We start from the raw sequence: 15,193 nt of genomic DNA, 5'->3' as shown, positions 1-15,193 counted from the left end.
TATCGTATTTTCCAACTTTGACCTCAAGTCGGCAACTCTAAACGTGCTCAAATCGGGCTGAACAGTTATATTATACTGTTTTATACCAAAAGAAATTACACATGCCCTGAGACCTTCGATTCCGACCCTTTCTTTTTCGCCCATTCAAACAAGCCCAACCCTAATAACATACATATATGTACTGTACTTATATTTTAACTGCAGATGTGATAGGTTTTAGGCGTTTGAAAATAGTTTTAATGTGCTTTTTTTATGCTCATTGATTCACTTTTTTTTGTTCCCCTTGTTCCGTTATGTTAAATTTTAGTTTTTAACATTTATTTCATTCCATTTAAGTGGGTTTCATTCTTCATGCTCTAGAAAACAAACGCACTCTTTGGGGCTGAGTGACTGACGAGATGGGACTGCTCTGGCGCCTTCAAAACACTCCGCCATATGCGAGATGAATCTACGTGGCCAACTCTTAGTTGTGTGGGTGGAATTTTCCTATCGGTTTTTGTTTTTCGAGCTTCTTTTGGGGTTGAATGTATCCTTATATGACTTCTGTTGACTCGCCTGTTCCTTTTCCCCGCCCTCTCTCTCTTTGAAGACTGTTTGGAAAAGTCCTCCGAACACTGTTTTGCCTTACAACCCCGTGAGCAAATGCCTGGGACCAGTGTGGGGTTGGGCTGTTCTGGGTTGAGTTCTGAAAGATTTAGCTGATGTTCTAAGGATTCTAAGAATGAAAACTGGTGAACCGTCCCAGCCTGGACTTTAAACCCAAAGCCGGCTAATTTTGTCTGGTGTCATTTATCCTTCCACTGTGCTCTCACCTTCTGCTGCACTTCTGTTTTGACCCAGACATGTTATGTTATGGCCCATCTTCCAGTTTGTCCGTTGTCAAAAACCCCTTGCGTTGTGTACTTAAGGACAATTGCTCTTCTGGAAAACTTTTAACAATATTAGTGTTCATATTTTCCGAGGCTAATGAAGAAAATTTGAAATGCCGTTTCCTATATCGTTCAAGTGCGTGCACGAAAAATAATGCTCCACTGACATGTTCAATCGGACAACTTCCAGACTGAGACTTTTCACAGTCATATTGAAACGTTCCAGAACCTAGTAGTCCATATTCCAACAACATCAAATTCCCAAACACCTATCCGACAGCACGGCACTTTTTAAGTTCAGTATAGTGCAAACAGTTGACGAGAGAGGTCGGTCCAAAATATAGAAATTTATTTGTTCTTTTGAAAAATCGAAAACAAAAACAAGAAAATTAAAGCTGTTCTAAGGCTAAGCTACTGTCATAAACAGTCATTGTGCGGGATTCCGTAATGGCCCAAGTGGGAAAACTCAACCAGTGGCTTCGGCAATCATTTTCGAGTCTGAAGCGGGTCTTTCAGGGAGATCTTTTTATCAAGGGAAGAGTGCACGGGCCTCTGCCTCCGACTAAGGTAGGTGACACAGCTCTTATCTTTACGCAAAAAAGATTTCCAATGGGCTATATCCCAAAACAGATCAAGAATCAAACGCCATCGGGAGAAGGAAAGACCAGCCCCGAAGACAAAGAGCCCACAGTACCAATCCAAGGAAGATCGTTTTTCCAAAATCTGTTTCGCAAGCCCAACGCGGATTCGGTGGCCGTCGAGACGGCGGTTGAAAAAGCCATGCCTTTTCCCCGAATGAGTCGGGTTATACCACCTTGCCGACAGGATTTCGAGGTGCTTTCTACCCCAAAACAGGATTCGATTGATAAATCGTCATCGACAAATGCCAAGGACGATACGGTCACGATAGCACCAGTATCTTCAGTAGACCTTTTGGTGGATTTCTTCGATACGAAATACGGCAAACGAGCTGTCCAACGAGATTCAATGGAAATCACAACTACAACAGCATTAACAAATAGTCCGCATCCAGAAATGTGGGATCGCAGGCTTCGGTTGAAAGCGATTGCTCAGTCAAACAACATCTGTTTGTCGAAAGAATTGCCGAAGAAAGACGGATTAGAGCAGGAAACCCTGGATGACAATGGGAAGCCCTCGAAAGCTAGGTTTTGTCGAACCATCTACTACAAGCGGCTCGGCCCCAAGCCATAGGTCGCTAGCAGTGATATCCAAATTCCAGTAAAAAATAATTTTTAAAACAGAGTAGCCCTGAACTGGGCTAGAAATTTGTTCTTTTATCTTCCATTTTTCGTTTTAAAATATTTTCTTTTTGGTTTCAATTGAAGAAGAGTAACTTTACAGTAAGAAGTAACAGTAGGAAACTGATGGGCCCCGTAAGGAAACTGTCAGAAAATCCCCAACCGTCGATTGCGGTAAGCGATGATAACTGCAATGGAAGTGGTTGTTCCCGACAAGCAAACAAAAAAAGTCTACATCAACGAAGATGATGAAGATTCATAGGCAGTTGACCAGAAGGAGACCGATCTCCTACAATGCTGCGTTCTACCGAGGAGCAATAGAAGATGTGTAGAGTTAAACAACTATTAAATATGTGAAATTCAATCAAAGCTCTTGTAGTGGTCAGCTATTAAGTATTGCACTATCTTTCTGTCTATGGCGTCTCCAAGGAATGCTCGAAGGTATTCCCTTCTGTGTCTGATTTGCACCATCATTAAAATCCTCATCGTCAGCGTTTGTAATCTAATTTGTAGTCATCATCCTCGTGACCCCCATTCAGCTCAGTCCAGACCGAATGTGTGGGAATGGGTAGTGGTGCTTTTCAAAGGTCGAATAGCATGACAGGAACGAACGAGCACGGGGATAGCAGAGTGTTATGCATTTTGCATGACCCCAACCCTCATCCGAACCCCAACTCAAACCGAACCCAAGCCTTGACAATCTCCTTGAATGCCACTCCGAATGGCTGTCCCGTTTTGTGTGCTATAAAACCAACAATGGAGGCGTCAAATGAAGAGTGGCAGATAGTGTCCTGACATAGGATATTCTCTATGAACTCGATATGAGGTTGTCTAGGAAAGTTTTTTCAAGTGGTTCCGTTTCGGTTTCGGGAGAGGAAATTGAAATGGAAATAAACTGGGTAATCAATAACACCACCATTCGAACTCTCATTCGAACAACTGAGTTTGGGAGAAGGCAGTGGAAAAGCTCAGTTCAAGGAGAAGAGGTTTCAAAGTAGACCATAACGAGCATATACACAAGAGTCTCAAATGCATACAGTACATGAGAAGTAAGCATATATTTACGATTATTTATACGTATAAACAAATATCAGATGGATGTGTCCATAACAAAGTGGGCATTTTCCTAGAAGGATTTCTCGCATGCGCATGTTTATTTTTACAAAGTGCAATTAGAGCGTAATTTAAATTAGTGGAATATACTAAGTGTATGTGTACTCTATGTGGTTGTAGATGCTGGTGCTTTTCTGGATGCTGCTACTGCTGGTGCTGCTGCTGGTGCTGGTGGTGAACAGTATCTGGATGCTGGTGCAATATTTATGTATGCAACTGTACGGTACGCCTAGCTTGAAAGGGTATCTGGTGGTTAGTACTAGTGATGGATTTCTCATTCAGTTTTCACTTTCAGGGGGAGCGCAGTACTGCTTGAGTTCCGTGTAGTTGCACGGACGGCTGCAACAATCGTGGGTGGGACCGTTCTGCAGTGGTCTGTAGAATATCTCGTCGGGGGAGAGGCGCTTGTTGCGACGCCCAAAGCTGTTGGCTGTTCGGGGGTAAACGCATTGATTATTTTATCTGTATGGAACTTTCAGGGGTGTCGGTATCGCGACATGTCGGTGGGAACTTATAGAAACTTACGATAGGCATCGGCCAGCGAGCGAGTGCGATTTCTGCAGATAAGTTGTATGGACTCGGCTAGGATGTCGGCACAGCGCGTGCGCACCCCACCATCATCGGTGGTCACAGGACTCGCCTCGGTCAGGGGGCTGCCAGACAGCGTCAGGCCCAGCATGACTGCAGCCAGCACTACGATAACTTTAGATGTTGGCACTGCGAGAATCATCTGCAACGAAAGAAGGGTTAGGTTAGGGATTCTTGAAAAAGTTTTCTCAAGGGTTCTCTATGCTTCTATCCATCTCCAGTATAAATTTATTTAAGGAATATTAAAGCGAATGTATGGTACATTAACAAAGTCATATTAACGATTGCTAGATGTTAAGACAACTCGTAATGTGCAGCTTTCGAGATTTAACTATGGAAGTTTGGCTTACACCTGTTTTATCTGTATTTTTCAAATTTGTTATCTGTAACGCTTTTCCGGATACCCTTACATATATCGCACGGTACCACCCGCCTCTGGGTCTGTGCGATGGGACTCCGGCTCCTCGTTTATCAGTGTCAAATATTACTATATTTTTAATTCAGATCCCATTCGATTGTGGTTTTGTTTTTGTCTTCGCTGGGTCTAGTGCTGGCGCTGGGGCCTGAGTTGACGCTGGGGATGGCCAGGAAATATTTACATAAGCTTCAGTGTTTAAAAATAAACCTCCAGTCTGCTTCTGAATCGGCTTATCATTTGGAACATGAGTTCTTTTTATACACAATCAGTAAAGGGAGTGTGTGAGCCAAGGGAGAGAAGCGGGCGAGAGGCATGCCCCATGTGGCTTTGTTTTTGTTTGCTTTTGAGAATCAGCTTCCAGCCGCCAGAGCCGACCCTATATATAGTATGTGGTTCAATGTTTTCCACTTCTTTCGCGTTCGCGTATACTGCACCGAGTGGGAAATAAACAAGAGGCGATCGGTCATCCTGTGACAGAGCTATCGTATTGCTGCACCCAACCACTCGCATATACTCGCAGCATTGGAATTTTCGATTGCTTGTTCGGCTGAATTGATCTCGGCTCGAACGATCCATTTCGGTTGAATTGAATTTTGATAAGCTTGTCGGAAAAGATAAGTGTTTCTCGAATATCAAGAGTTTATAGCAAATGGATCCAAAAGGGTTTTAATTCATCCTTAGTATGGGATCATTTTCCAAGAATTTTTCCAACGATTGATTATAAGAAAACTCGCTTGAGTCTCTTAGGGATCAATTTGGTTTGATTGCCGCTTAAGACAGTCTCTGCTGCTTATTTTATTGACAGATTGAAGATATTTAAGGTAAGATTTAAAAAAGTTCCTTGAAGGAATTGTTAGCCCGGCCAAACTAAACTAAGTTTTGTTTAACCTAAGATAAGAATTGAATTTAGCTGTTGTACTGAGGAATAAAACCCAGATGATAATAGCACTTGCCCTTTATATTGCACAATAGAGTGGTAAGCTTAAGAATGTATTAAAGTATTAAGTATCAATTCCTGAAATTAAAGTCTCCCCTATAAAACTAAGGCTGGACGGCACTACTCACGTTTGCATGCTTGCGTGTCCCGGGCGTAGAAAGAGTATATTCTAGTTGTCTGGGCCTTGCTTTGTGTTGTTATGTACGCAGATATATGTATGTGTTGTGGATATACGTAGGACATATGTGTATATATTGTATTTTGTGTATATGCGTGCACTCTCTTGAGTTCTGTCGTATTATCACTTGCCTAAGGAACTTTCTTTTTGGTAATTTGCATATTAATTCTTTTGCAATCACACCGTTTCAAAATCACATTCAATTGACGAAAACAAAACAAAAAGCAACAAAAATCGTTAACACTAACGTTTATCTTTTTGGGGGAGTTCCCTCTGTGGCATGGGGCTTAGTGAGGGGTGAGCGGTTGTATTACGTGCACAAAAAAACAAACGAAAATAGTTGTGGGAAGCTTTCCGCTTGTGCGGAAAGAACACAATTGTGCACCGAAGCGGATCGACAGGGATCTGAGTTGTCTTTCAATGAGTTATCGGGATCGATAGGCGATTGGTGCGAGTGTCTGTGCTGCGGCTGGGGCAATCGAACTGCACTGGGGGGGTGACGCGTGCTTTTGCTTGGGCTGCTGCTGGTGTGCTCGAGTGCTTCAGCTGCAGTTGTTGTTGCATCTCGTGTGGCGTCGTGTCCCTGAGCAGAATTCGATTCGAGTGCGAATTGCGGCCGACGCAGATGTTGCCGTTGGCGCTGACGCGATTCAAGCGCTAACGTTGCGGCTGGGCTTGAAGTTGGATGTGAAATTGGTTTTGGATGTAGAATGTGGAACGTGGAATCTCGAAAGTAGAGCGTGCCTTGGCCGGCCCGAGCCAACTGAATGTCCGGCCGCTGAGTGATGTTCTATGCTCGATATTCGATTGCTCGTCATGTGCACTCTCTTAGCCTCTCCTCTCGCTCTGCCAACTCACGCTCCTCGCATTTTGTGATGGCTCCGTTTCGTTATATCTGTGCCTCTGTTTCCCTGTAAGGCCCGTAAGCTGCGCCTGCTCGGTTCGCACCGTTTGCTTCGTTCGTTCCCTTGCACCCTTTGGCGTTGCCGCAGATTTTGGGCTATCACTATCCTTATAAACAGCCAGCGCGCTTCTGTGGAATAAATAGCTGATAATCGCGCGCGACACTTACGAAAGCGGAATTCGAATCGAAACTGTTTTACACTTCTCTCTGATCTGCAGGCTGTTTCTCTCCTCTCCTGCTCTCAATGGGTTTGTTTGCCCGAGTTTGTGGTTGTGTGCCTGTGGAATTGTTGTTTATTTTTAGACATCAGTGTGCTAAAATTAGACTGCGACTGGAAGCTGTTTGCGCTGGCGCTGCTCTGCTGCTGTTTGACGGTTATCTCTCTTTGTCTCACTCGTTTACGCTCGCTCTCTCTCCCTGTCGCTCTCGCTCGCTAGTTTGGCCACTTCCTGCCGCTTGCTTTGCTGTTTCTTTCATACACCCACTTCCACTCCATCCAATTGAGTGTGTGTGTGTGTGTTTCAGTTGTTCGAAGCTAACACTGCACCAAAAAATAAATGTTCGAATGTTACACTGCCTGCCACTTAGTGTGATCCAATTGTTCAAAGCCCCTCAGTGACTTGAATTAAGTGAGTGTGCTCGAGGCTTAGACTGCCTCAAATTGAAAGTATTCTAATTTTCTGTGTCTCTCACTTCCGGTTCTTCTGCTGCACTTCGTTTCACTTTCGTTGCACATTCGCCTGATTTCCAGTAAGCTCCGCACTGCCTTTTGTGTGGAATCGGTTCGCGTTTGAGAGATCTGATCGGATTGCTCACGTTCTTCGTTGTTTCACAGCCAAATTGAAAAAGAACCGTTTAAGTGCGGCCAGCGCTTCGCGAAGCCGAAGCCCCGCTCTTGCCGTCGTCGGCAAATCGTATTCGTTCCATTCGTTCGCGATCGGGTGTGCTTCTTGTAAACGGTACTCGAGGAGTCCAAGGTATACTCTATTTGTGGAGATGCATGCAGCAGGCAGAGGGAAAACTTATGCACACACACATGTACATATGTATGAGCACATATTTTGTATCACCACAATCATCACAGTTACAGTTTAGAGCTTCCACAGGAATACAATTTATCGTCTACACTTACCTAGGCATCGAAAATAAATAGCCACCTGAGGTACGAGCGATTCGACTGTGATACTGAAAATCAATCACGAATCATTATGATCGTTAAATTCTAACAGCATGAATGGGATCAAAATCAATGGGATCCGACATATGTATGTATATAGTACATACATAGTACATACATATGTACATAAGTAGCTCGTTCATATAGTATGTATGTACATATGTATGTATGTACACATGAACATATGTACTTACGTATGTATTTACGTTGACGGGGTATCACTTGGTTCGTAATAGAGCGAACATTCGTAACGCATATACATATGCAGTTACAGTTACACTGCTTCCGGGCCTATGGGTGTCAGTGCACGTGAAAGCCACGTCCAGGGAAGGGGCCAAGCGGAACCAGGTTTTTAACGTAGAGACGCATGTTTTGGTACAAAGACCCTATAAAGTAAACAAAACTTATGAAAGAAAACAAATGTCTGGCCGTGACACATCCATCCAATCAACTTTGGGTCACTGTGGGGGCCACTGTGTGTGCGGGACTGTGTGTGTTCGGCATTAAGTACGGCCGGGTACACTGACAATAATATTCACGAGATTGCCTTTGAGCAAAAGTACATAGTAGTATTTATGTGTGCGTGCCTGTGTGCGTGCACATGTGCGTGTGTGCGTTATCTGGCTGAGAGTGACAAATGCAAACAGCAATAGCAACAAAAACAGAAGCAAATAGAGTGGATCCATCCGAACAACATCTTCCCTCCCGATGATATGGCAACGTTCGTACGTGTAGGTCGTAATTGCCACATTTTGGTTAATGGGTATTGTTATTTTTACCTCTTCTGAAGGGATCTACTTAACTCAAAAACCATTATAAAGTATAGATCATCGGTATCGATCAAAGCAGTTTGTTGTATTATAGATACATATTTATCACATCCATTTATTTATTACATTCCATTTTTGAAACTATCTGGCTGCAACTTTTCCGGGGTGCAGTTCAAGATTTCGGTGAATGGAACAACTACATACATACAAAACTGTCCTGATGGCCAGGCCAGTAAATCCTAAAAGCTTCTGGCTGAAGCTTGATTATTCCTCACTGACTTTGCAATAATTACTATTTAAAATTAAAACGAAATCCCTATTTAATCGAACTGGACTGTGAACTGCAGTTCTTTCCGATGAGACTGGTAGGGGAGTGGAAGTGGGAGTGCGTCTGTACTGTACGAGATGATTACAGATAATTGGCATGGGCATTCCCTCCTGACGGTCTGGTCTGGTCCTTGGTCTAGGGTTATGGCATCTGGCTCGAGTCCCAAGTGTATACCCTACATATTCTATGGGCGATCTGGGGTCTTGGGCTGGGTGAGATAATGCCTGTCGATAAGAGTTGTTGATGTTTTTGTTGCTTGTCGTTGGCGCTGCCGTGACTGCGACTGCGACTCCGAGTGCAGCGTGGAGAAGGCGGCGGAGCAGTAGCAGGAGATGATGAAGAACGGAAACCAATGGGGCAGCGGCAGCCCAGTCGGAGGGCGTGGGGCGTAACGCTGTGAAAAAACCGTAAACAACGACAACGTGTATTCGACGTGATCTAGTTTCGAATCGAAATAAAAGATCCCTATTTTTAGCATTAATCTCTCTCGCGAGGAAAACAACAGAGAGCGAACGAGAGATGCTCCATTCTAAGTCATCTAGAGAGATAAGCCGTCTTGAGATCTGTCACTTCACTTTGATGGGAATAGGGATGGGGATGGTGCCAGAGTGGAGGATTGCTTGGAGGAGAGCTGGTAGGCGGGATGATGCCATACGCAATGCGGTGCAAAGTCCAAGGTGGGAAGGCCCATACGGAGGAGGCAACGCCGCGTCAGGGTCAACGGATGATTGGTCGATAAGCGGATTTATCGATCAAAACTAAACAATATCGATAGAAGAGTACCTGAATTACGAACACAGTATACATATATAAATGAATCGATTAATCGATAAAGCCCCGCTGTATTCGATTACCGTTCGTAGGTTGTATCACAAGTTTAATACAATATCGAATGTTTGAGAGCCAACACAACGCCATGGTGAAGGCCGATGGTGGCATCGAAGGCCGTCTGTGTACCATATCGATGACTTGCGAATTATCGATAGCCAACACAACGATGCGATCACGATGAAAAGCTGAGCTTCCTTGGTTTTTTCCTCTATTCAGGCATGCCCCAGCGCCTGGCGATAAGCCACTTGTGGGAGGCGGAGGCCCCACCGAGCTGGACTCCTCATCTACTTCTCCCTTGCCACCCAGAATCCCCCACCCAATGGAGGATCGATCGAGCAAATATTGTTTACTTGTGCTAAAATTGGATCTCCATTGATTGACATGTGCGGCAGGCGGGCGCCAACAACAATCCAGCTCAGACGCAGATTATTGACCCAGAAGCGTGGAGGAGGTGATGGCTCAGCCTCTGTTGCTGGCTCTGCCTCTTGCTCTGCTGGTGTTTGTTGTTGATGAAAAGCGTAGACATCGGCGACAACAGTCCACAATCTTAATTATAGAAACAGAAACAGAAACAACAGCAAAAACCTATCGGATTCCCATTAGAGCAAACTGAACTTTGCAATTAAGTTGCAAGTTCCATGAAATTGAATGGAAATACCTCAAAGTAAATGGAGTGCAGTGCTCATCGGAGTTCAGTTGGGTAGCTGAAACCCTACATATGATTTTGAATTTGATCAGAGGAAAGTACATATATTCGGATGGATAGAGGAGTATGTGTTATGAATTTACTTTGAAAAATAATCCCCACGCAAGTATCTAAATACAACATGTTTTTCTGAAACGCTATTGGAACAACCAACATAAATATTTTAATATTTAATTTAAACAAAAAAATGTATAGAACCTCATATAATTAAATAAATATAGGTAATAAAATACTATCCGTTTTTATGTATTTAAGAAATACATAGTATTTCAGTAAATAAATGTGTAATACCCATTCCAGACCCCACTTGAGTTTAAGTACAGTGCTTTATGGACCACTTCGTACCGTCACAGAATTCGCCCCTAATAGATCTTAGATCCTCACCTTTGTACGAGCATTCCGATTCCGACTCAATATTTGCGAATATTTTCACGCGAGCGATACGAACAAACAGCACCAAATTATCGCCCGATGTCAATAAACTGTTCCAATCGACCCACAACGCGACCTGTCCCCAACAACAACAGGATGGAGATATATGTATGTACATACATATGTATGTAGATGCTGCGAGCATAGACCACCAACGGGCATAGACACACATTTTTCTGGGTCCAAATGGCTTTGAACTACTCGGCCTGACGTGGGTGGTGTGAAATGTAATGGAATCGACTCAGGCTGAGGCTGAGCCTGTAGATTGGGATGGGGCGGGGACGCCAATGAACTGCAATCGGTTAAGAGACCTCAAGGGCAATGTCTGGCCCAAAAAACAGTCAAAAAGCTGCAGCCAGAGAGAGAGAGAGAGTGTGGTTGGAAGAGCAAGCGAAGAGAGTTATCAATTTAGTCAGAGAAAGCTAAAAACAGTGATGACAAACCTTTCCAAGTGAATTTAAGGTATTCCAAGTCGTTCCAAGTCCAACTTAATCCTTGGAAAAATCCCAATCCCAGAAAACGTTCACAACGTTCCCGCTCGTTTTATCTGAATAGCACAAAAGAACAGGTTGCATTCAAGACAAAATTACTCATCATTTAACAGATAATAACCATTTGTATATATATAGGGTATTCAGGATTCATTCTGCGAAAAATGTATCGATTCGAATTGCTGTTGGTTCGCGTGCCAAAAGTGCTCGCTGGAATCAGTGACCCAGAATCGGAACTGCCATGCCCATCTCTAATCTCTACCGACTGCGGCCGATGGCTCCGCTCGGTCTCCGACGAGGCTTGGGCTGGAATTTGGGGGCCTGGACTGGACTGGGGACTTGTCTGGACTCTGTCTGGGCGAGACGTTGCCTTGAGCACGCCCACTACGCGGCCACCCCTCAGGGCCGTTGCACTTTTGCTTTGTGTGGGGCTTCGTGTGGCAGAGAGCGGGTGCGTGTGTCCTGTTGACCTTTCATTTCTCGGCTAGCACTTCCATTTCCAATGAAGCCCACACGCACTGATTTCGCCGCGTCAGCAGCCCAGCGATTCCACAGCGAACCACTTGAGTGGCGCGTGGACTCGAGCTGTAAACAGAATCGACTATATAATATTTATATGCATATCTGGGCTTCCATGTGTGCGATTAGGAGCACGATTTCAAATAAATGTATAAATCAATAAAAAGTAAAAAACAATAGCCGCATTTCCATCGAATTCATCAATAATTTAAGAAAAACGCTAATGTGGCAGATCTGATTTACACAAAAGGATTTATAGAGGGAAAATGTAATATACATGCGGCGGATACAGTGCGTTTCATAGTATGAAATGCCGAATGCAGCGAGTTTTGGATAAGAAGTTTGATTGAACATTCATCTCATTGAACATTTCATCTCGTAATAAAATAGATCGAGGGTTTCCCTTGATTAAATACATACGTACATACATATGTATGTAGGTGCTAAATAATAATAATAATGTTTTCATTTATTAAGCTTAATGAAGCATATGTACATACATATGTATGTATGTATTCGTTTGCATTAAATGCCCTTATGCACACTCAAACTACATATGTATATAATGCCGCGAGCCCATTTTCTAAGCAGTATGCTTAGTCGAAATAATAATTCATTAAAATTAATTTTCCCGCGATTAGCTCGGCAGAGTGCTGCCTCAATCCCAGGATGGGAGCAAAACCAGGGGTTAGGTTAGCCTTCGATAGCAATTCCTAGTTGCCAAATAACAAATAAATGAGATCATGGGGTTCATGTCAATTGTAATCAATACTTTTCGTGCTGAATTTAATATAGAACAATTATTTTTTGTTATTTAATCTTGGCATCGCTGGTGGTACATCGATTTGCGATACCTCTGTTGTCTCCTCTCTTTCTGCTAAACGTCTTTTGAATTTTAAGCTAGTTTCTTAATTGGTGAAAGATTTTTGAAATGTGTGTAATCATGGGAAATTTTTGTTGAAGAGTGTAGATCGATCCCCGAGCTGCACATGAATATGGTTTCTTAATTTGTCGTCAAGTGTATTTAATCACGGGAAATTTTCGTTACCAATACCGATACCACCGACCAGCACAACCGAGCAGCATATGGATAGATTTTTTTCTAGTTAACGGCTGGTGGGGGTGGTGGTGGTGGTGGTCGAACATTGGAGGGACCATAGCCTGGCTGATTCCCAGCATTGAAGACGTCTATGGTCAGATTTTTGACCAAAAACTGTGCCACAAAGTCTGCGGAACTACGAGTACCTTGAATGTCGTTTACATTGAAAGCTTCTGCCTCCAGTGTCTCTAGGGCCAGCCACACTAAGGGCTGGCTGACGGGCTCGTCGATTCCAATGCGCGGCAGAGTGAAGTTGCACCGGCGGCGGATCACCGCGTAACCTCCCCCGTAACGCTGAAGGAAGAACCCCTCATCTGGCTCCGATTCGCTCAAGTCTGGACGGGAAATGGAGATGGATGATGACAGAGAGCTATAGTCACGACCCATTTTCTTACCTGGATCCTGCTCGGCTTGGGGCTGGTGAAAGTTTGGCTCGACTCGGTCTAACAGATTGGCCAGATTCTGTCGTACGGCCATTTCAAAGGCTATCATTCGAGGGTGTCGCGAGAAATGGCGGAACCGGGGATAAACGTTGCCGCTCCGGCTCTGGCGGCGTATCCCCCAGCGAGCTCGAATCTGTCGCGCAGATTGGGCTTGAGCCAGGTTCTGGTTCTGAGCCTCGTCTTCTGTGCTTACGCTGACTGCACTGGGTGACCACAGTGACAGAAGTGCTCGGATCATGTGGTCGGCGAATCTAATAGGGCCCCGTTTTGAAAAAATAAACTTTATTTTTAGAGAGAACGAAAAACAAGGAAACGGAAGATAGTAACACGAAAGAAAGCAGTTATATTACAATGGAGACCGCCTATCCAATGGCTCCTGTGTACATCAAATTTGACTTTCCATTCAAATCAAATACTAGTCCGGTCCGTTAAACTGACCAAACATGTCCGTACCCAGGCTAACTAGCAAGTCGGACAGAAAAAGGCCACGACAAGCATGCCCGGATGTGTCGTGTTGATATTCCCTAATAATTTTGGCATATTCACCCTGAGCGACTGTCCGAATGTCTCCTGCTTTCGGTTTTTAGTTGCTCAGCCTGAATGGTCCCTTGCAGGGACAATTTTCGCCGAACAACCTTCTTTATCTGCTCCAGCTCCTGAATATGCACACCACGTACATTTCCCGGTGGGTTCACCTGGAATGGGCAACATTCGGCATACCTTAGGGAAAGGATATTATAGAATTGAGGAAATTTTTGTCATGCAAGGATTCAATGAATGCCGAAACTAGTCAGTTGTCTGTTTTAAAGCTATTTCAACGAAATTTTGCAGTTTATGGTCTTCTTACAGCAACCAAGACTGGGTATCAGGTTCGAGAATTATATACAGAAAACAGATTAAATGCATTAATGTGTCAAAAACATGAGAATCTGTAAAAAAGAGATTATTAACCACGATTCAAAGCAGCTTGGAAAACAGTATTTTAATATTATATTAACGAAATAGGGTATACCCATAATACCGGCTGACAAGAAGCAAGTCTTCAAATACCAGCAGCATGTAGGAAATTACGTGACATTCAACATTTCCCGTTCAGACTCAATTACGTTTTATGTTTTGAACTTTTTGTTCAAGCCTTATTTGAGACGCAATCAAATTAAAAGGAGACCCTAAAACTAGCATGTCTTGTAGAAAATTGATTCATCAATCGGATAAAAGTATGTGTTCAGGGCTGAGGGTCCTGGCTAGATAGTAGTAATATTAAATCAAATATCAATATAGAGGAATATGATTTCCGATCATGGACAGAGAACAATTGGCCCTTGAAGAGTTTTACCGCAGGTTAGGTGTAAGATATCGTGGTAATTTTTTAAGCAAAGATAAAGCATAGGATGGACCTACATGAGTAAATTCTTATTATTTTCGAGTTTAACTCAATTTGTTATCCTGTTTATATAAAGGGGGTTAAAGTGGTCCAAGTTCATTTCTCATCGGTATATTTACGGTGTATTTTGAAAATGAGACGTATTTTGGTTTATTTCTGAGGATCAGACGATTTGATCGTTATATTATACATATATTATAAATTTGATCACGTACGGTATTAAGTCCGCGGTCACTGCCAGTTTAGACACCATGTCTACCGATCCCAAAGTGCAAATTTTATACCTTACGTGGTATTTTGTAGTGTCTTACAGTATTTTTTAAGACGCGTTATAGACTAAACCTCTTGTCCAATGCAACAATGTAGAAATCGTGTAGAAATGAAATTTAGAGCCATATCCCAGGCCACATTGAAGAAAAATTTGTGATCAGCATCGAATTTTTTAAAAAATGTCTGAAAAAGGTGAGATGTGCGTAACAGGTTTTCATGTTTTTATATATATAAAAAAAAACACCCTTCAGGTGTCGCTTTTGTTAATTACGTGAAAATGTAATTTATATGTAACCAATGTGTAGTTAGCGTGTAGTAACCATGTAAGTAAATTTATTTAGTGTACATTTTTGTGACCGTTTTTATTTAAGCCTTATACATTTCGGTATATTTCTGAAGGTCAGACCGTATATTTGATTGATAAGTCCGCGGTCACACTGCTAGCCACAGCTGATGGAGCGAACGAAGCGGCAAATG

At 43.2% G+C, this 15,193-nt stretch overlaps 3 protein-coding genes across 6 annotated transcripts; 1 reads left to right on the top strand and 2 right to left on the bottom strand.

Moving 5' to 3' along the window:
• The first annotated feature begins 1,155 nt into the window (after positions 1–1,155).
• Positions 1,156–2,629, top strand: LOC108165176. Its single transcript, XM_017301247.2, has 2 exons — positions 1,156–1,436; positions 1,500–2,629. Exons 1-2 carry the CDS (start codon positions 1,317–1,319, stop codon positions 2,079–2,081), a joined length of 702 nt encoding a protein of 233 aa, XP_017156736.1. The 5' UTR covers positions 1,156–1,316; the 3' UTR covers positions 2,082–2,629.
• Positions 2,630–3,162: 533 nt separating this feature from the next.
• Positions 3,163–7,114, bottom strand: LOC108164895 (probable insulin-like peptide 6). Its single transcript, XM_017300862.2, has 3 exons — positions 5,313–7,114; positions 3,767–3,971; positions 3,163–3,671 (listed from the first exon to the last, which is right to left on the bottom strand). Exons 2-3 carry the CDS (start codon positions 3,969–3,971, stop codon positions 3,520–3,522), a joined length of 357 nt encoding a protein of 118 aa, XP_017156351.1. The 5' UTR covers positions 5,313–7,114; the 3' UTR covers positions 3,163–3,519.
• A 5,161-nt stretch (positions 7,115–12,275) lies between these two features.
• On the bottom strand, positions 12,276–14,714 carry LOC108165167. 4 transcript variants are annotated; one of them, XM_017301241.2, is made up of 4 exons: positions 14,662–14,714; positions 13,609–13,782; positions 13,015–13,313; positions 12,276–12,954 (listed from the first exon to the last, which is right to left on the bottom strand). In XM_017301241.2, the coding sequence occupies exons 1-4, from the start codon at positions 14,697–14,699 to the stop codon at positions 12,623–12,625; spliced, it is 843 nt and encodes a 280-aa protein (XP_017156730.2). In that variant the 5' UTR covers positions 14,700–14,714; the 3' UTR covers positions 12,276–12,622. The 4 variants fall into 4 exon arrangements, with proteins under 4 accessions (XP_017156730.2, XP_033255245.1, XP_033255236.1 ...); XM_033399354.1 differs by having other exon boundaries at positions 13,609–13,757; positions 14,662–14,690; XM_033399345.1 differs by lacking the exon at positions 13,609–13,782.
• Between the last annotated feature and the right edge of the window lie 479 nt (positions 14,715–15,193).

The sequence above is a fragment of the Drosophila miranda genome, chromosome XL, assembly GCF_003369915.1.
Source record: "Drosophila miranda strain MSH22 chromosome XL, D.miranda_PacBio2.1, whole genome shotgun sequence".
NCBI classification, from domain to species: domain Eukaryota; kingdom Metazoa; phylum Arthropoda; class Insecta; order Diptera; family Drosophilidae; genus Drosophila; species Drosophila miranda.
The sequence above is the reverse complement of the archived record's forward strand: the minus strand, read 5'-3'. Positions and strand labels throughout refer to the sequence as shown.